This window comes from Acinonyx jubatus, chromosome B2 (assembly GCF_027475565.1).
Source record: "Acinonyx jubatus isolate Ajub_Pintada_27869175 chromosome B2, VMU_Ajub_asm_v1.0, whole genome shotgun sequence".
NCBI lineage: Eukaryota > Metazoa > Chordata > Mammalia > Carnivora > Felidae > Acinonyx > Acinonyx jubatus.
In genome coordinates, this window is record NC_069385.1 from 53559960 (window position 1) to 53581756 (window position 21797).

Genomic DNA, 21797 nt, shown 5'->3' on the forward strand with positions numbered 1-21797 from the left:
CTTTGTATATGAGGCAGAATAAACCATGCTCCTGCAAAGAAGTGACCAATCAGAAATGAGAATCCACACACCTGCAGGTTTTTGACAGCATATTCAAGCCACTTCTATTCTCCCACTAAAAGCCGAGGCACTGACTCAATTTTTAAGTTATTAGCTCATGCTAATAAAATCAAGGAAAGGAGCCTAAATCATGGGTCCAAGTCCACTCCCCTAGCAGCACACAGAGGGGTTACCCCAGTCAGCCACAACTTGGAAGACAAGCCTTCAAGACAGTATTCCGGTGGATTAATATGAGGATTAGTGGTAACATATGTAAAGATGTGGCACACAGCAGCAACCTTTAAAATGGAAGTTATTTTCTAAAAGTACAAACTTCCAGTTATAAGTCACAGGGATGTAATGTACAGCATGGTAACTACAGTTAATAACTGTATCCCATATTTGAAGGTTTCTAGGAGAGTAAATCTTAAAAGTTCTCATCACAAGAAAAAAAGCCTGTAACTATGAATGGTGACAGAGGTTAACTAGACTTTTTGTGGTGAGCATTCTGCAATATATACAAATACTGACTTGCTACATTACACACCTGAAGTTAATGTTGTATGTCAAATTTACCTAAATTAAAACACACACACACACAAACTCAACTCTCCCTGCCAAGTGAATAATATAAATAAGTGAAATGGCAGCTATTTTATTTTACTGTTGTACACCCCCCACCCAACCCAAAGTCCCACTGGCACTCAGGAGACAGTAGAGCACAATAGAAAAGGAAAAAAAAAGTTCTAGAGTCCAAGAAACCTGGGGTCTGATCTCAAGTTCCTTGAACCATTTCCTCATCTTTAAATTGGGATTTACATTTAAATGCCTATCTTGTAGGATCAACATTAGATGTAAAAACCTAGCTGAGCATTTGGTGCTTAGTGCTCAATAAATCCTAGCTACTATTATTATAATTAGTATAATATCTAGGTCTGAGAATGTGGTTGTGAAGACACCTTTTTGTTGTAAGAATCAAACTGTCTCTCCGGGCTCTCCTTCCCAAAAATATCATTTTGAAATAGAATGTTAAACTGTGCAATTCGCACTCTTAAATACTTCAGAACTGTTTCTACTTCTACGATGACAACCACTCTATGTTCTATGCTTCATTAGGATGACTGGTTTTTGGGACATAAATATACACAAAGGAGACAAGAGCCTGAAGGCTCAGGTATGAGAAACTTTGAAAGTCCCTGAACCAAGCACAGGAGGAGCTGAGGTGACTCCAGAGATTCTGGATTAGCCTTACTACCATAATCAAGGACAATGGACCTGACTGGGTGGGCTCTACCTTCTCAAGCCCTGATAGGAAAGAAAGGATCCTTCCACTGAGAACCCAAGGCTCCTTTCCTTCTCTCCTCAAAGAGGGACGATTCTAGAACAAAGCTCTCAGCCAGAATTCCTGGGCTTCAGAGAAACCTCAAGCCCACACTCCACACGTGCAGCCATTCCATAAGCTTCAAGAAATGAATTCAGTAAGGGGGACAGGGGAGGGGGTATGAGGGGGAACCCAGGACATATTAGAAATGGGAAGGAGGAACAAGTTCTAGTGGTTCTAACTGGGAAATCAGGTAAATTCATGCCTCCCTTCTGTCTCCCACAGCAGAATGAAGAAATTTAAATTATAAGTGGCCTGTAAATGATTAACATTTTAATTTTAATCTAATTTAAAATGGGGAGGGGCAGAATGGATGACAGTGGTCAAAAGGCACAAACTTCCAGGTATAAAATCAGAGTAGATCTTAAAAGTTCTAATTACAAGAAAAAAAAAAGAAATTTGCAACTGTGAGCACCAATGGATGTTAACTCAAGTAGGCTTATTGTGGTGAACGTTTTGTGACAGACACCAAAGTTGAATCAGTATGTTGTACAGCTGAAACCAATGTTATACGGCAAATAATCTCAATAATAAAATAAACAGAACTTTGTACTCTTCTCCTCTATCTGCAACCCTGCCTGTCCCTCTCTTCCATCTCCAAGCTCTCATGTTTGTTTCCCAAGACTACCATAACAAATCACCAAATTCGAGGTCTTCAAACAACAAGAACCTATTCTCTCACAGTGCTGGAGGCTAGAAGTCCAAGGATTCAGCAGGGCCATGCTCCCTCTGAAGATGCCAGGGTGGGGACTGTCCCTGGCCTCTTCCTAGCTTCAGGTGGCTCCCAGCAACGCCTGCTGCGCTTGGCTACTAACCACATCACCCCTTAAAAGACCCTATTTTTAAATAAGGTCACATTCTGAGGTTCCAAGTGGACATGAATGGGGGGGGGGGGGATACCATTCAACCCACTACAACTCCCAAATTAAAGTAAACCACCACCACCAAAGTATGGGGCAAAGGGGAAGGAGATGACAAAATCACAGCATTACAGAAATATCAAAAAAAATAATTCAAAGTTATAATTGCCAGTGGACTATTACTTCCAAACTGAATTAGAAATAATATAGCTTTTGCCTTTCTCTCACCTGTGGGAAACTGAAGTCTTGGAAAATATCATAAGTCCCAATCAAAATAGCACTAAAACACAGGACATTCCACTAGCCCAGACACTTGAATACTCTGAAAAATTTGGTATTACGTATAAACACTCACATATATTATCAGAAGTGAAACAACAAAAAAGATGAAAGACAGGGAAGGATATTTTTCAGTTAAAAGTGCTTTCATTTAACTATTCGGGGATGGAAAGTGGATCATGGGTCTCAGAAATCCAAGGTTTCCTTTCAAAAAAAAAAGTTACCTTAGTGGTCAGCAGCTGTTATTAGCATATGAGCTAAAAGCAAATCAAAGTTCATCAATACCAATAAATGGAATTTTCAAAGAAAAATAAATTTTTAATAAAAATAAATTTTTAAAAAGTTACCTTAGGTTTTTAACAGCCCCTCCACAAATTATCCGTTTTTTTTTTTTTTAATGTTTTATTTATTTCTGAGACAGAGAGAGCCAGAGCACGAGCAGGGGAGGGTCAGAGAGAGGGAGACACAGAATCCGAAACAGGCTGCAGGCTCTGAGCTGTCAGCACAGAGCCCAACGCGGGGCCGGAACTCACAAACTGTGAGATCATGACCCGACCCAAAGTCAGCCGCTTAACCGACTGAGCCACCCAGGCGCCCCTCAAATTATCTGTTTCTGATGACATAAACCTACATGGAAGAACTATATATCACAGTCCTTTTTATTTTAATCAAGGTATTATTTCGGCTTTATGGGAAAAAAAACACTTGAGATGAGCTTTAAGACCTGTGTACTCCCTCTGCTGGCTCTGAATTTAAAGTAAATTCTCAATGGCTTCAGGAGCCAAATTATTAATTTCACTAGACATCTAAAACACAATGAAAAATATGATGTGGATTCTCCCCCAACACACACACACACACACACACACAAGAAATTTCAAACACCTACTTAAAACTGCCAAAGGCATCTCTGTTGGATTTATTGTAAGTTTACTCCAGAGGAAAGCTAATGCATTTCACTTGTTTGTAGCAGGAGTCACTTCCTGCATCAGCCTTGCCCCCTACAAGTGTGCCACAAGCTTTCCTTGCTCTGTGTGCACCTCTCCACTGCAGGACGAGGATACATCTGACACCCAGGCATGGTGAGCCCCTAGAAGAGAACCTGGTTTCTTCATCACAAGCAATTACTAGAGTAGCAAATTACTGAAAGGACCACAGCCCATAAGGGAACCTAGTCCATTTCATTTTATGTTATCCCATAATAGGACCAAAAAAAAAAAAAAAAAAAGCCTGAGTGGAAACTGAAAGACACACTGTCTAGAAAAGCCCAGCTTGAAACATGCACCAATCACACACTTGTGTTTTATCAGGAAGGAAGGATACATCACAATATTCTATGGATGCTTGCTACTGTGCTTCTTTTTCCAACTGGGGAAATTGTGATACTGAGAAAGAAATGTTGTTCAGTCAGGAATAAAATGGTTAAAGGCACTGAGTCTGTCAGGGTAGGGATGCCATCAGAATTGGGCTCTTGTATCATAATCACAGCCTAACCACACATTTCAAAAACATGAACTCGGAAGAGCTCCAGACCAGCCCTTAAAAGATCCATCTCAAACAGTGCTTGCTGTCTCTTCCTCCTTCATACACGACTTCTATTTCCCAATCCATGGATATAAAACTTCAGGTCCATCTGGGACTTCTGCCTCCAAATGCAGAACATTATGGACAACTTACACAACAGCTTTGCTCCTGTAAGAAGTGGGTAAATGAATTTTAGGCTGAACAATCCCATGGTGACTCTCTCTAGATGGTGCATATTGATGCTGCGTCGGTGGGGCATACACACAGAAAGCAGACTTGATTTCAACTTTTTTCTCTAAATGAAGTCATTCCAAGATCAGGTTCCCCTCAGTTTCTGTGATGGGTAGTAACTGGCACTAATGAAGTTTTCAGGGACTTCTACACGAGGAAAAAGGACACTAACAAGAAATGCCTTAGATAGCAGAGCATCCTTTCATAACTACACCATACCCTAGCAACATCAATGCTAGGAGGTCTCAGACTTCATAGCTAGAAGTATCCAAAAGACTCCACATGTGGTATCGCCTCACTCTCGAATCACATCATCTCTTTCAGTGTCAAGAGTCCCAGAACAAGGCTATCTTCATGGGCTGTGGACATAATGATCCAAAAAGCAGCTCCAAGGATCAGATATGTTATTGTCTGGCAGACACATTCTGTGCTTTGGAGGCTCTTACACTGTCCTTGGGAATCAAGAGGAGTCAGAGAAAAATGACAAAGCAAGTAGGTGGGAGTCAGGGGTGGGCACAGTAGGGTGGAGTAGGGTTAAAACAGAGGGCTTTTAGGTTAGCTAAAAGCACTGATGGAGAATGCTAAAAGAGCAACACAGTTACTTTAGCACAAACCAGCCTAAACGAAGGGGGAGGGGAATCAGAGGCAAGCAAATGAAGTAAGAGTTTGCAGAAATGGAAGCAATGACACCAACAGCTGTGAAACCACAATGGTTAACAGCAGACATTACAGAACAGTGGTTCCCGGGGCTCACGTGGACACACTCTTAGCTCCATCTCTGCTAGCTTGTAGGATCCTGGACAGTCACTCACATGCTCTCGTCCTGCTCCTCACCCGTAAAATGAAGTAGTTAGATGATCTTTAAAACCTCTTTTAGTTCTAAATTTGAGGCGAGAAGCAATGTGGATGAGTCAGCTGTATCAAGGCTCCACCTCCACTCCAGAGGGAGGCCAGTCCTCTACCAGGCCCCATACCACAGAACTGGAGATCCCAGATCAGGCCAGGACCACAGGTGTGCCCTAATCTGGGCAGACCTGGAAAAAACCCAGCTTCTCCCAAACAGACCCAAACTATAGGAGCCATGCCACAGTGGCCTTGCGTCTCCAAAGCAAGCTGGAAAAAAATGATCGGCAGAGAATTAAAGACCAGCTCCAAGCCAGAGTTCAACACCAACTTTCCAATTTGCCAGTAACTTGTCTGCAGAGAGCTGAAGTACTGATGAAAGCAGAAGTACAGATGTGAAAAAAGGCAAAGTGAATGAACAACAATGACAAGTTCATAGAACACAGATTTGCACGTTTATTTTTTGTGTTCCTCCAATAGAGCATGAATCCTGTGAACTGGAACCTTATGTGACTTGTGCTCCTACTATATCCCTTAGGCCCAGGAGAAAGCCCTGTGAACGGTATGCCTTTGACTGTTTGTTGCATGAATAAAATGGCATGTGATGAAAATGGTAAAAAGGTTTTCTCTCTCTGATCTTCGGTCACTTACTGTATGCCAGCTATAACGTCCACGGACACTAACTTACCTATATATGTGTCATTCCCAACTCCTTCTATAGCAGCAAAAGGCCAGAGTGGCTCTTCAGGACTCTTCAATTTGTGATACAGGAAAAGGTAAGGAGAAAAATGACTCAAGAGAGGATCAAGTCTGTTCCCTCCAGGCAAGACGAGTAAGGTATGAAAACAAAATAAATTCCATATTCTCTCCAGCCTGGGAATCTGATCTGATAAGCAGTAGGTCAGCAGGGTGCCCTGCCAGAATGTACAGACCTAAACAGTCTTATCTTTGCATATTTATGAAGATCTTTGGATGGATGGTATCTGCTAAACTTTTTCCAGACCAAATAAATGACTTTTTACTGGGACAAGGACTCTTCATTAATTTCCTAAATAAAAATATCTTGCAGGTTTTAAGTAAGAATCACACGTATTAAAAAGTTGAACTACAAGATGTTCTTCTATGGTGTCATTCTCTTAAAATAGAACCCTCCTAAAATCTCCTAAAAATAAGTCTGCATAGTTTCATTTCATTTTCTAAGAAGGAGATAAACATATCAAAACAAACACTTAGCTTCTTTTTTAAAGACTCTCTCTGCTACAGGGCCCACAGATCAAAGTTTAAAAGGGCCAATTTCTTCACTTCAGAGGTCGATGACACAGCTTTGAAAAAGAGGAAAAACAGTCCCCCAGTCCCCCTAGTGTGCTGAGGCTGTAGGAAGAGGAAGTGTATTCGTTGAGAATCCCTGACGAAGACAGTCCTGCCAAAGGAAGTTACAAAACAGCATTTTGGTAACATGGGCCAAGCAGAAGACAGATTCCTTACACATGACTGTAACTGGCCCTTTGGTGAGTTACTCCAAAAGGTGACTGAGGGGAGAATTACAAGCCAACATGGAATTATCACAACTTTGTCATTTTGGAATTAAAAAAAAAATATTTTTTAAATATAAAAGTTGCAGTTAAAATGACATTTTCTTAACACAGTGTGTTGGGAAGGAACTGCATGCATTAATCTAAAGAACCAGAACAGTAAGAACATCAACAGGCACTGCGTGGCAGGTGGGTCCTCATCTTTTCACTCTGGGAAGAAGCTGTAAGAGTACACATTGTCACATGAAAGAAGACTAGTCTCTTGCAGAATTAACCTCCACAGCAGCAGCAGAAATCGTCACACACACAAGATCCTCCATTTGTGAAATTTTGAGAACCAGCACAGAAACTCACGGCTACTTGATACAATCATGCCCTAACCCCATGGGAAATGCAGGTGTGTGGGTGTGAGTAGGTGAATAAGCAATAAATAGACCTTAACAGGTAAACCGTGGAGTCCTAGAGGTCTGCCCCCCTCCCCAGGAGGAACAGAGAGAACAAACCAGTTTCATTATGGGTGGTGCAGTACAACTTAATCCGAATTAAAGGAAATGTAACCTTTTCCCCTCGTGACCACATCTGATTATTCATTTCTACTTATTGCCTGAGGTAAGGGAGCCTGTGAGATAGCCATCACCTTTCTGTCTGGCACAATACGCATCTTTCAAACCTAAGTTAACCAGGAACTTCCTCCTTTTGTTAAAATGCTATCTTTTCTGCCACCTTCATCACTTCATAATTCCTAAGTACCCATACTGATCAACACTGGACGGCTATACAAATATGAGAAACTCACTCAGCCTCCATCAATATTCATCTGTTTCTGATGCTAAAATAATAACCAAGACATCTTTAGACTGAGAGGCAAATATGCTTTTCAGGAAAGCATCTTTTACTTGTGTAAGACTACTTGTTACTTAGTAAGTGACTTTTTAAAAATAGATCCTCGATTTAAAGAGGAAAATAGTGTGATAAAGAACAAATCTCCAGAACTGCGACTATTAATTACCTGTGTACTAACTAGCTGTGTGATCTTAGAGAAGTCCTTAACTTGAAGAATCAGGTTCTTCACCTATGAGGGAGTTGAACAATCTCTGCAAACCTCATCCCGGCTGTATATTAGAATAACCTGAGAAACTTAAACAAAAACAAACAAACAAAAATAATGCTAAGCCCCAGACCAGCCCAATTAAAACCGATTCTCTGGGTATTGGCTTTTTTTTTTAAGCTCCCAGGTGATTCTAATATGCAACCAGGGCTTCAAATCACTAGTCCCAGTTCTGATCTCCAATGCCTTCTTTTCTAATCCTTTCATTCTCTGATCTTAGGGTGAGAATTCTGGTGACAGAATCTCAGAATGCAACAGGCCAAAAAAGCCACAAAAAAGCAAGGCCTAAGCCCTGCATACTGTGCCTATGTGCACACAGGACTAGGAGAGGTTAACCTGAATTCTAGACATTTTTAGAAGTTAAAAACCCTAATGCGTAACTAAGAATGAAAGCAGTGTGGTTTAAGTGCACATGCCTGCTCTCAAAATGACTAATCGTGATAGGAATCAACTCCTGAAACTTGGACGCAGGGAAATGGGTCATAATTAGCTCCTGACCTCTCCCTCTTCCCTCTTCTACCACCCCCACTGAACCACAAGCACAAAAAAAGGCTGGCTATTAGTCATAATCAGAATATGAAACCAGCCCCAGTTTCAAAGGGCTTTCTCCATCATCAAAGATTTGGAAGTTCCTGCATGGGTGCATCTTTTGATGAAAGTCATCTTACAAAAAATCTTTAAAGGATATCCCCACAAGCTGTCACGTGATACTCATAACTAGTATAAAATCTTAAAAATAATTTTACTTACCTTAAACATAAAGACATTTTACTTTATGCCCTTTATTAAACATATTAAGCCTCGAGTTTCAATTTATATTTCACAAATGTTAGAGATAAGATAGAAACTAATTTAACACTGTGCATTGAATATACTCCAACCAAAACAGAGAGAGAGACAGAGAGAGAGAGAGAGAGGGAGGGAGAGAAATGAGATAGCATGAGACCAAAAAAAGGTTAAGGACATAAAACCATAAAGTTTATGACTAGGCCCCAAATCTCTATTGTTAAGTCCTGCAAGCTACGTGAAAATATAATTAACTGAATCACAATTCATGGCTACTTTTGGTAATACTACTTTCTCACCTAGATCTTTAAAAAAAAAAAAAAAAAAATCAAAACTGTTACCATCTTTAACTGTAAGCACAATAGCAAGAAATATTATTTGTGGAATTAAACTACTTTTGTAAACTTGAAAGTCATAGGAAATGTGAAAACCCTTCCAACGCTAACTTTTTAGCTTTAACTAGCTAACTTTTAACTAGCAGATCCTCTGCACCAAGTTCAAAATATACAGGACTCACTGCAAGTGTGAGAAATTTGAAAAATATTCCAAACCCCTATATCCATTTTCTTAGATCTTGAAACCCACCCCTTCCTGACACTATACACTGAGATTAACCCTTGCTATTCACTTGGAAATTCAGTTTTAAAAGCTATCACAGTAACACTGCTTTGAAATGGAACTCACTCCCATGCTTTCTGTAAATGGCCCTCGGATCACACAGCTGGCATTCTTTTGCAAAGCTTTAAAATTAAATCAAATGTAAGATTCATAATGTCAGCATTCATTAAAGGAAATGAGACAGATATGTGGAATAATTTCAAAGCACACATTTTGCTTTTAAAGTATCTCAGCAAGGGGCGCCAGGGTCGCTCAGTTAAGCATCTGACTCTTGATTTCGGCTCAGGTCATGATCTCAGTTTCCTGAGTTCGAGCCCTGAGCTGGCCTCTGCACTCACAGCGCGGAGACTGCTTGGGATTCTCTCTCTGCCCCTCCCTCACGCTGTCTGTCTCTCTCAGGATTAATAAACTTAAAAAAAAAAAAAAGAAAAAAAAATCTCAACAAGTCCTTTTCTAGCCATAAGAAACTGAAAAAAAAGGTACTTTGCAAGTTTTTTTTTAAAGCAAATTAAAACTCAACACACTAAGTTCTTTTTTCTTTAAAACACACTACATTCTTCAATTTTTACACAAATTCCTCTCCAGGGCTCCAGTTCTCCACCAAGATTACACTGTTCTTGCTGTACACACATACTGGAATCCAGGAAGATACAGTGAAGAGAAGGACTGAGGAAGGAAGCAACCACCTCTTTAATTAAAAAAAAAAAAAAAGCTTAACTTGCAAATAGAAGCAACTGATAAGTGATATGTATCTCCACATGTACCTCTTTTGCCTGGTAATGACACATTCATATCTTGGGGTAGAGGCCAGGAGAATGAGGTGCCAGGAAGAGCAAAGCAGCTGGGTATCAGCAGCCCAGCAGGGGCACAGGAGTTAATCTGTTTAGATGCCCAACTGCAGGAAGTCATTACATCATAGGCCTTTCCACACCTCTCTCCATACCATGTTCCCGGTGCCCCAAGAGGCTGAAAAGGAACAGTAGAGAGCCTCCCTTCTGGTTCACTTATAGGTAGAAGCCATTATGGCCCAGTCCTGCCACTACATCTCCCTCCCCTAGGCCAGGGAAGGCTAGGTGAAGCTTCAGGCCCCAGTCCTCCACACCTGGACCTGGCCTCAAATAGCGCCAGAATCCAGGCCTCAATAGAAGCAGCAGGTGTGGCTAGTCCGCCTTAAGGTAGAAGGGCTGGCCCATTCCAGGACCCAGAACATCTCAAGTTTGGAGACTGGTTTACTGGGAAAACCTCTCTAATAAAGATGTCAACACAGACAAGGAAAGACAAGCAACCAGGAAAAGGTTTACAACCACTGCTTTTTCTAATGGGACCGATATGCCTGTGTGAATTAACATCCACACGCTAGAAACTTCGACGTAAGGGTGCTCATCCAGCTAGTAACAACGACCATGCTCCTGTGACCGACTGGGAACCACAAATCCAACCGCTTCTCCGGGCACCAAGTCCCAAACACTCCCCCACATCCTCTCACTCCACCCGCAGCGCCCTCCCCGCACCCCCACTACGGTGATTTCTACTTCGAAGTTAGCCGCAGACCTACCTCCTCCGCGCAGTCCGGGGAATCCGTCAAACGCACTCCTGTCCGCCAGTCCTTCCCTCGCCGGCATCCCTTGCCCCCTCTCCTCACCTGGCCATGCCCGAGGCTTCCCCGGAAGCCTCATTTCCCCAACCCCCCTCCGCGACCGACCCCAGGTTCCCCTCCTCTGGGGGTCACACAGATCCCCCGAAACCTCACAGCGGAGGCTCTCGCTACCAACCCCTCTCCCCAGCGCCCGTAGGCGCGCTCCGATGAATCGAAGGCGCGTCTCGCACTGCGCAGGAGGCCCGGCGGGTCCGGCCGCCCGCCCGAGGTGGGTACGCACCTTCCACCCGGCCGAGCTGTTGCTATCGCCCTTATCCTTGAAGTAGGGCACGCAGCGCACCATCCACTCGTAGATCTGGGACAGAGTGAGCCGTTTGTCCGGGGAGCTCTCGATGGCGCGAGTGATCAGGTCGGCGTAGGACAGGTTTCCCCAGGCGTTCCGCCGCGACGAGCATTTCCTCGGCTGCCCGGAGCCCCCAGCCGCCCCCGGCTGCGGCGGTGGCAGTGGCTGCTGAGGCTGCAGCGGCGTCTGCGTCCCCCCGCTCAGCGCGCCCGCCGCGAGGGCTGGCCCGGACCCGGAGTCCTGCCCTCCAGGAGCCAGCAGCCGGGCCGAGTCTTCAAGGAGCAGCCCGGAGCCCAGCGTGCCGCTCCCGCCGCCGCCGATCGCCATGGCCGAGCTGGCCCTACCGCTACCGTCCTCGTCGTCTTCATCGTCCTCCTCTTCGGGGATCATGGAATCGGCGGCCGTCTCCCCTGAGGGCTTGGCCGGGCTCCCCTGGAGCTCTGGCCTCTGCAGGGGCCACGTACAGGAGCGCGGCCGGCTCTGGGGCTCGAACTCCGGGTCCAGCTCCACTTCGAGCGGAGAGAGCGGGGCCGGGGAGGCCGGTGCCTCTGCCATCTTCGCCGCCCGCCCGCCCGCGGCTCGGGCTCTCGCGCTCTCCTCTAGCGCCGGGGCGGGGTGCGGCGGGGGAGGGACGGGGGCGCCGCGAAGGCTCGGGCTCCCGGGAGCCGCTGCCGCTACTGCCGCCGCCTGGGGAAGCACGAGAGGAGAGAGAAGGAGAGTTCGTTATCCCGGGCTGGAGCCCGGTCCTCGGCGAGTCCTCGCCCGCTGCCGCCGCTTCCCGGCCGCACGGCGCCCGTCTCCTAGAAGCAGGCAGACCTGGAGACGTGCGTCCCGCGAACCTGGCGCAGCAGACACCGCCCCCTGGCCAGGCCTCGGGGGAGACCGGAGCGAATCGACGGGCTCGCACGGGGCAGCCCCCTCCCCCGCCGCCGCGGCCGCCAGATCTGCAGGTCCCTCCCGGGCTAGGTGGCTGGGCGGGGAAGAAGGGGGAGGGGCGGGGGCGGGGGAGGGGCGCGGGCCGCGCCTTTAAAGCGGGCAGCGGCCGGAGCTGGCGCTGCCGAGCGGCGGTAGGAGCCCGAGCGGGCGTGCGTTTGTTTATGTTTCGTTCGGGCCCGCTCAAGTGCTTCCCCGCGGCGCCGCAGCCAAAGTCTGTGGCGTCTTCCGCTCTTCTCCTCCTCGCCCCTGGCCCTGCCGCCTCCGCGCCCCCTTGTACCCCTTCTCCTGGCCAAGGGGCCCGAGCCCGGGAACGGCACGGGCAGCCACCTTCTCCTCTCTTGGCCCCGCGGGCCGGGAAGGCGAACATGAGTCCGAGCGCGGACCGGCCCTTGACACTTCCAGAAAAAGGACCAGACGGGAAGGAGGGGGGCAAGCAGCTCGGCGGGTGTTTGCAAAGGGTCGAGCCAAGCAGGAACGACCACTTTGGGTTTTTGTGTGGTTTATTTGCTCGCGGACGTTGTACCCTCCACCCCCTTCCCTGTAAAGAACGCGGGGAGGGGACAAGTCGGAACATAAATCTTCCAACAGGTCAGGAAGCGCCAAGTCTCCCGGGCTGCCAGAAAACCCGGACCAGCACGTTCATCACCTCCTTGCTCCCGCTGCTGCCATCTTGACAGTTTTCCCCCCTTCACTCAAGTCCTTTAAAAACACTAGCGGGAGGGAAAGGGGGCGCGCACACCGAGTCACGGGGAGGGAAAAGGGAAGCGCCTGGCCCAGCTCGGAAGCAGATCCGGAGTCACCGGGAAGGCGGCCGCCCCGCTGCAAAGCTCCGGCGCCTACCTCAGTTCCTTCCCTTCAGGGACGAGTGGGGAGGACGCACAATCCCGCGCGGGCCCGGGGCACGGCGAGGAGGGGGCGCGCAACCTCGGCGAAGGAGAGGCGCTCCGGCTGCCGCCGCAGCCCGCCTGAGGAAACGCCTGTCAGCCTGCGCGCCGCCGCCTTCCACATTCCTCCTCCTCCTCCCTTACACGAGCAGGGCGGCCGCGGCAGCAGCACAAAGTTATAGACACACGCAGGATGCCTCAACCTAAGCTGACGGCGGGCGGGTCCCCGCCCAAGGGGAGGGCTGGGCGGCGGGCCCGGGTGTGCTGTGTGCGTGCGTGTGTGTGCGTGTGTGTATATGTGTGCTCGCGCGCGCGCCTGCGCGACCCGGCTCCGCGGGACTGCGGGCGTGGGTGTCGGGGCGCGCGCCGCGGGCCGGGACTAAGCGGGCTCCCGCAGCCCTCCTCGCTGGGCTCCTCCTCCCGAGAGTCTCAACGACAACAAAGCGCGGCGCCAGCCTACGAGAAGAAGGAGGGGGAGAGCAGAGCCCCGAACGCTCCATGAGCGCAGTCGCGCGGCCTCTCAGACTCCGGGCAGGGCGCCTGGTACTGAGGGTCCCCGGCGGGCGCGTCCGCCCGCCAGGCTCTGGGCCCGCCCTGGTGTCCGGTTCCCGGTTAGAATCGGACACCAGGTAACACCCAAGATAAGATGCTGACCGCAGATCGCAGAGGTTACCTCGGCGTGGAAATACTGACAAGAGAAGATGTTGGTGCCATACAAGACTTCGATAAACTGACGCCCTCAGATTTGATCAGGCACCAAAAGGTTTGCAGCTGAGTTTCTTACCTAGGACGCTCGACTTGTCGTGGATTTCTTGGCAAATGAGGGGAGAAGTGTAACTAACTCGGGAGAAATGCAAATTTTCCCCCATTCCTAAACGCAAGGGCAGATTTTGAACAATTATGAATGGGAACTAAATTGCTTCTAATTTGTAAATGACTCCAGAACAGCTAATTGTGCATTTTTAAGTTTTGGGTTTTTTTTATTTAAAGCTACTTCTTTAGGTTTGGGGAAACATCTTCACAAGTCCTTATCCTATTATCAGTGCCTAAATTGTTCATTTGTACACTAACAATGCACTACATGCGATACGCACACCAAAGCTCTATTCACTTTGGTTCATAAATATTTTTCCCCTTTTTTCTTAAATCTTTGTCAGTCACTGGAGACCTCAGAGTCCAGAGCTCGCTCCTCAACAACCCAATACACAAAAAAGGTCCAACCCAGGGTACTCAGGAGTCCGCCCACCCAGCCAATTCCAGACTCCGGGCTTTGCGCAGGGCCCGTCACTCAAGTGACGCGCGGCCCCGCCCCTGCACCAAGCTAGATCGACGCGTACAAACAGATGATGTCATTGTATCCACACGCGCGTGACCCGGGAGCTCTGCGCCGCGTCCCCATTCGCTGCACCGCCTACTCGTCAAACCACGCCGCGCGCTGACTGGCCGCGGGCACCAGTCTCCAGGCCCCAGACACCCCTCTCCGCCCCCCGCCCCCGCCCCCCAGCAAATAATAAACAATCGAGTAAAATTCTAAGGAAGAAAGGAGGGGACAGAGAGGAGAGGAGAGAAAGAGAGGGCGAACCTGAAGCCAACCTTTCGCGCGCTGAGGGAGAGTTCAGAGCCGGGGGACTTGAGAGGACAGAGGAGGGAAGAAGGGGAGCAGACCTGGGGCGATGGGTCCTGCTGCGAGGTGGTGGTGTAGGGAGAGGAAACTTGGAGAGCACCCTGCGGGGCGCGCCTGCCAAAGTGGAGGGACACTAGGGCCCTGGAGCTGCCGGGCTTGGGGCTTCTGGGCGGTGCGCGGCAGTCCGAGGGGGTGGAGAGTGAGACACGCCGGAGCGGCGCGGGCGGAGCCGGCAGACACGTGCGGGAGGAGGGCGGGCGCGCGCCGAACTGGCTCACCCGGGGCGCGCGGCAGCAGTAGCCGCGCGCGCTTGTTTACCAGCGCACGTGGGTGTTATTTTTAAATGGAATGTTGTGCTGGCCGCGCAGCGGAGTGGCGGGCGCGTGGGGCAGCCCGCGCTGGCTGGGGGACGCTGCAGACCCGGGCCACGACCTCTCCGGGCTCCGCTCATGGGCCAAGCAGACTGTCTCCGCTGCAGGATTCCAGCGCAGCGGCTGGCTGGGGCCAGTGAGCCTGATGGCGACTTTCGCGCGCTGCCCAAGCCCCTGCGGAGACGACGAGTTCCCGCCACCAAACGCTGCCTTCTTTAAGCCCGGTTTCGGCTCTTTCAATCACATTTCGGGAACAAAGCCAGCGGGGCTCCGCGGCCACAGGTTCCGGAGCCGATTTCACATGCTCACATACTCCCTGGCACACTACACCCTGGCCGCGAGGTGGACTTATCACCTTGCGTAGTTTGTGACCTCGCTCTCTTGCTCAGAATGTCCCCCGAACGCGCCCGTCACTTGGGCAGACAGGTCTGGCACGTACAAATGCGCTTTTGCTACCTCGGCTTCTCTTTGGAAGGGAACTCTGGGAAGGGGGGCTCTGACTGCTTCCTGGTGGTGTTCCTGCGCTTGCTGCTCCACTTTTCTCATTGTGGGCCTGTCCTGAGAGCCCTGAGTTTGCGTTTGGTTTATAGCCTGGCAATGTGGACGCTGACATAGGACAACTCTCAACTGAGTGTCCCTGGGGGGTAAGGGGGCGGATTGGGACTTCAAAGATCACATGGGGGGCCGAGGTGCTTTGGGGCATGTTACCAGGAGTCGTGTTCAGCATCAGCGTGTTCAGCTTTTTGGGAGGAACCCAGAGGCCAGATCACCCATTGCTTTGCACCGTGATAGAGCATAGAATACAAAGAACTTTGAGTTGTTCCTTCTTAATACTTATAGCACACTGTTAAAAAAAAAAAAAAAAAAAAAAACGTTCACACTCTGAATCTAAGCAAACTTTTGTCCTTAAAGTACAAACATGCAGACTTAGAATATGTACTGGCTGGGCTCTCAGGTTATTAGATTTTCACTAAAAATCTGTTGAGTGTCCATTTACAGAATGCCTATCCCAAGGGCATTCAAAACCTGGAAGCATTAAAGATTCAGTAGATTAATTTAGCTTTTTGTGACCCCCTTGGTGAGGAATGGGGGTTGGGGACATGATATAGCTATGTCTCTCAAAAAGCTTACAGCCTTGAGGAGACAAGACATTAAAAAGTTCAGTATTTCGAGAGTTGAAAAGCAGTACAAGACAAACACAAGAGGTCATGCAGAGTGCTGGGTAAGTTTCCAATGAGTTGAGGATCAAAACTTCAAATGGAAATAAAATAACAACAACAAAAACTTCAAATGGCAGTGATCAGAAACATTGAGCTTGGTAAATGTGCATCTTACTCAGAAAATTTATCCTTGTAATTTGTCCCTATGGGCAAACCTTGGAAAATCTCAGTGATTGTTACATTTTAGCGTGAAATTGCTTTGACCTTTGCTTTCCCCACAAAGCCTCCATGCGCCTTCATTTCTTACCCTCAACTTTTTCTCCCTACACTTTTTAGTACATATAATCCCAAACTTAGAATTGTTCAATTTAGCGTTTTTCAACTTTACAGTGCTGTGCAAGCGATTCACATTCGGTAGAAACCCTACTTCAAATTTTGAATGTTAATCTTTTGCACCCCCGCCATGTGCTGTAGATCATTTCTTGTGATGCTGGACAGCAGCAGTGAGCCACAGTACCCAGCCAGCCACCTGATCACTGGCCTTAACAACCAATATACTTAGAACCATTCTATACCTATATGGTCATTGTGTTTTTCACTGTCAGCATTCAATAAATTACATGAGATGGTCAACATTTTATTATAAAGTAGGATTTGTGTTAGATGATTTTGTCCAACTGTAGATTATTAATCTAAGTGTTCTGAGGGGCGCCTGGGTGGCTCAGTCGGTTAAACATCTGACTTTGGCTCAGGTCATGATCTTGCGGTTCGCGGGTTCCAGCCCCGCCTCGGGCTCTGTGCTGACAGCTCAGAGCCTGGATCCCACTTCGTATTCTGTGTCTTCCTCTCTCTTTGTTCGTCCCCCACTCACACTCTGTCTTGCTGTCTCTCTCTCAAAAATAAATAAACAAAAAAAAAAATACATACAAGTGTTCTGAGCATAAGGTAGGCAAGGCTAAGTTATGATGTTCAATAGGTTAGGTACATTAAATGCATTTTCAACCTACACTGGGTATTTTCAGGACATAACCATATCATAAGTCAAGGAAGATCTGTATAGGAAAGCTGAGTAAGTTATGGTTGTTGATCGAGAAGGAATGCCAGCCTTAACTTTGTGGTAGAATTTTTGGTCAAAACTTTCCCTACATCCTTTTTTTTTTTTTTTTTTTTTGGAGAGGGACAGGGTGGGGGGAGGGGCAGAGAGAGAGGGAGACACAGAATCCCAAGCAGGCTCCAGGCTCCAAGCTGTCAGTGCAGAGCCCGACACAGGGCTCAAACTCACAGACTGCAAGATCATAACCTGAGCCAACATCGGATGACTAAACCAAATGAGCCACTCGGGCGCCCCAAAACTTTCCCCACTTCTTAACTCACTTCTTGTTTACTTTTATAAATGATCTGAGGTCGTAATTGTTCACTCCATTGTAAATTCAGTCACTGGAGGAACAAGACTTTACAAAACTTTTTACCCGAATAAGCTAAGTAAATTCACCATTTCCAACATCTAACTGTGAGGCGATTGGTAGTAGATGCCAGAGCTCTGCCTCTGAGGGGGCCACCACTCAGCACCTGGGTCCTTACCGATGCTCCTCACACCTAAGTCAGCTGCACACTCCTCTGACCCCAGAGCCTAAATACTAGGGAGCGAGCATGCTTCCCGTCAACCGAGTGCTCATTTCCCTCGAGGACTGGCTTCTACATCCATCTCAACGATGAAGACAGGAAACAAGTACAGTAGAAGCCTCCAAACATATATGTGACCCAGCTGGAAAGAAAGAAGAATCCCCAATATTCAGGTCTATGGCTGCTCCCCACCCTTTGTCTGACATCCACATTAGTCCCTTCCTCTGCCTCCCATTCCTCCGCAAACTACTCACAGGGAAAAAATATAGAACACTATGTATGAAAGAGCTTGAACTTTGCCTTGTCTTTCAGGGTGTTAAGGAGACAGCAGGCCCAAAATGGAGTTACTTTTGCTAAGTCCCACATCAACAAACCAAGACTTTATACCTAATGTAATTGCAGTTTCAATACCCACCCCGTGCCACCCCCAGGAATGTAGCCTGTAACCAGTCAACATGGAATTACCTGGTTAGCACTAATGAGATAACCATCCCAATGGGAAGTCCCCTTTCCAGTCCCCTTAGGAAGACGACCTTGCCTGAAACAATGCATTCTTTGCTAATGTCTTTTTTTCCACCCCCTTTCCACCTTTAAAAACCTTTCCTTCTTTATAGCTTGGTGGAGCTCTCTTCTGCTGGATGGGATGCCGCTCAATTCATAATAGTTTAACAAAGCCAGTTTGAGCTTCAATTTTACTCAGTTGAATTTTTGTTATATAGCAAGGCATCATTCGAGGCAGGTTTCATCACCACCCTCCCCAAGAATCTCTAGAGCTCCTGTCCTCTCTCCTCTGCCTCCTTCGGGCATGACACACCCTGGCAGAGCCTCCCCTAGTCATTATAGTGACTGTCTTAGGACTCATTTGGAGGACAACTATGAATGTTTTCAGCAGGGAAAGAGTGGGGATCCAAAAAACATTGAAGGTGTACCTGAAAGGGAATTGCATCGAGAAGAGGAAGTGGAAAGGATTCTCTGTTTTGGTATTATGAGGTAATAATGATAGCTAACCTTTATTTGTCACGTCCAGGCCCTGAAGTAAGCACTTTATTTACAGTATTTAAGCCCTCACAAAGACCAAATCAGGTAGATACACCAAATGCTAAATGTCATGGGGTTAAGAATTCAGGCTCTGAGGTTAAGTCGGATCCCCTCACTTACCAGGTATGTGACCTTGGGCTATTATTTAACCCTTGGCCTTAGTTTCCCATTCATAAAATGAGAATAATATTGGAAAGATTAGGTTAAATGAGGTGAACCTAAAGCATTTAGGATTAGAATACTGGGAAAGGGGGGCTTTGAATATAGTGATGCCCAGGCTCCATTTGGGACCAACTGAAGAGTATGTTCTGGCACTGATTTTTTTTTTTTTTAATGTTTGCCAGATGAATCTAAAGCAGTGAAAACTGAGAACACTGAATTCGAGGTCTCTCTTCTCTTTGCACTCCAGTGTTTGCCTTCAGCTAGAACTATTGGCTTCTGCTCAAGAATAATGACAGACCATTAAGTATGCACAAGGGGGCAGGTCTCATACACATCTCAGTTTGTCTCTAGAACAACCTACCCCAGTAGGGACCATCCCTCTCATTTTACAGCATTTTGCCCTAGGTCACACAATGAGTGGTAGGCCCAGAATTGGAACAAAAGGCTGTGTGGGTCCATGGCATTTGCTCCTTCACCAACGCTGCAATTCTTATCTAGGTGGGCCATTTAGCCTAGAGAAACAGAGCTGGAAACAGGCAAACAAACAGAACTCCAAGTGCAAACCCAACCAACCCAAAGCTGGTGTTTGGCCAAATCTGCACCCATCAGGTTGTTTTCTTGGATGTCTCATGTGTTTTTAAAGTTTTTGAGGGGTGCCTGGGTGGCTCAGTCAGTTAAGCGTCCGACTTCAGCTCAGGTCATGATCTCACGGTTCGTGGGTCTGAGCCCCGTGTTGGACTCTGTGCTGACAGCTCAGAACCTGGATCCTGCTTCAGATTCTGTGTCTCCCTCTCTCTCTCTGCCCCGCTCCCACTCGCACTTTCTATCAAAAATCAAATAAACATTTAAAAAAAATTAAAGTTTTTGAATCAATTGGCAACATCTGAAAAGGAGGATATTTCACCTGAAAGTCAGATTTCTCATTCTTCTTGAGAAATAAGTAACTCTGGTAACACATGGCAACAATTAGCTGCTATGTGCTCTCCAGCTCACCTCTACATCATCAAGCCCTCTTCATTTATGTCTCCTGACCGACCTCTAGACTTTGGACTTAGCCACCTAACTTGTATCTTCTGCCTCAACAGGGCACAACAGAGCTGGCTCCTTCCAGCTCATGAGCAGTGACTGTGCACATCCCTACCCAACTCTTTGTTCCGTGAATCAGATTGGTCACTCGAAATGGATTGTTGTGGGAGTTGTTACCCCACAGAAACTGGCGATGCTAACAGTCGAGTCTTTTGTGGGTTTTGTTTTGTTTTCATTTTTCCTGAAATTCAGTTTGCTGGCACACCATTGCCCCCACTCCACTCAACTACTGTCTGGGGCTCCGAAGACGAAGATTTGTTCTAAGTAGAAAGTGAAGGGAACAGAAGCATTTGAGAGACTACTTCAATTCTGCTAAGTAATTGATTATACATTGTCTAATTTTTATTATTTTTAAAGTTTATTTATGCTGAGAGAGAGACAGAGTGAGAGAGAGAGAATCCCAAGCAGGCGCCACACCACCAGCTCAGAGCCCAACGCGGGGCTCAAACCCTCGAACCTCAAGATCATGACCTGAGCCAAAGTTAGACACTTAACCACCTGAGCCACCCGGGTGCCCCTGTCCAACCTTATTTTTAAAGTACTTGAACTTACTGTGATGGAGTAGATATCCAGAACAAGCCTCTTGATGAAAACTAAAGTTGGATGTTTTACTATTTTTTAAAGTGAATCATTGAACTGGCAAGAAAGCAGGGAAACCACCAAAGTCAAAAACAAAGTTACGGTGGGACCCCTGGCAAGTGAGCAAGCTCCTAGAAAATCTGTCAAACAGCAGTGTCCTTGAGCTTCCACAAGGACAGGTACCCAGTTGTGGAGACCCAGAAGATATACCCCGAAGCCTATCCAAGATCATGAGCATAATAAGAACCTATCCCAATGTAAACTGGCACAACCACTATGGAAAACAGTAAGGAGGTTCCGCAAAATATTAAAAATAGAATAACCAGGGGTGCCTGTGTGGCTCAGTCAGTTAACTGGCTGACTTTGGCTCAGGTCACAATCTCACAGTTTGTGAGTTCAAGCCCTGCGTCCAGCTCTATGCTGACCGCTCAGAGACTGGAGCCTGCTTCAGATTCTGTGTCTCCCTCTCTTTCTGCCCCTCCCCCACTCATGCTCAGTCTCTGTCTCTCAAAAAATAAATGTTAAAAAATTTAAAAAAAAATAGAACAACCATATGATCCAGCAATCTCACTTCTGGAGATCCAAAGGAAATGAAATAACTATCTCAAAAAGATATCTGCACCCCCAATATTCATTGCAGCATAATTCACAATACCCAAGGCATGTTTCCCAAGGCATGTAAACAACTGTCCACCGAGGGATGAAGGAATAAAGAAGATGTGGTGTGTATGCAATGGAATATTAGTTATAAAAAAGAAAGAAGTCCTGCCATTTGTGACAACATGGATGAAACTTGAGGGCATTATGCTAAGAGAAATAAGTCATACAGAGAAGGAGTGTAGTATCTCACATATATGTAGAATCTAAAAAAGTCGAATTCCTAGAAATAGTGGATTGGTGGTTGCCAGGGGTTTTTTGTGAAGCAATGGAGAAATGTTGGTCAAAGGGTATAAACTTTCAGTTATAAGATGAATAAGTCCTGGGGATCTAATGTACAGCACGGTGACTATACTTAACAACACTGTATTTTATACTTGAAAGTTACTAAGAGAGTAAATCTTAAATGTTCTCACCACACACACCCACACACGAGTAATTATGTGAAGTGATGGGTGTGTTAACTAACCTAATGGTGCTAATCATTGCACGATATATACATATATCAAATAATCATGCTGTGTACCTTTTTAAAA

At 46.9% G+C, this 21797-nt stretch overlaps 1 protein-coding gene across 4 annotated transcripts in view; it reads right to left on the reverse strand.

Moving 5' to 3' along the window:
* The window catches only part of FOXO3 (forkhead box O3), a 126595-nt gene extending 111843 nt beyond the window's left edge, over positions 1-14752 (reverse strand). Inside the window, exons 1-2 of one of the 4 annotated variants that reach the window (XM_053222396.1) lie at positions 14627-14752; positions 11079-11828 (exon numbers count right to left, since the gene is read on the reverse strand). In XM_053222396.1, coding sequence (XP_053078371.1) covers positions 11079-11696 — 618 coding nt within the window. In that variant the 5' untranslated portion in view covers positions 11697-11828; positions 14627-14752. The other 3 variants (XM_027057143.2, XM_053222397.1, XM_053222399.1) reach the window with 3 other exon arrangements.
* Positions 14753-21797: the final 7045 nt, after the last annotated feature.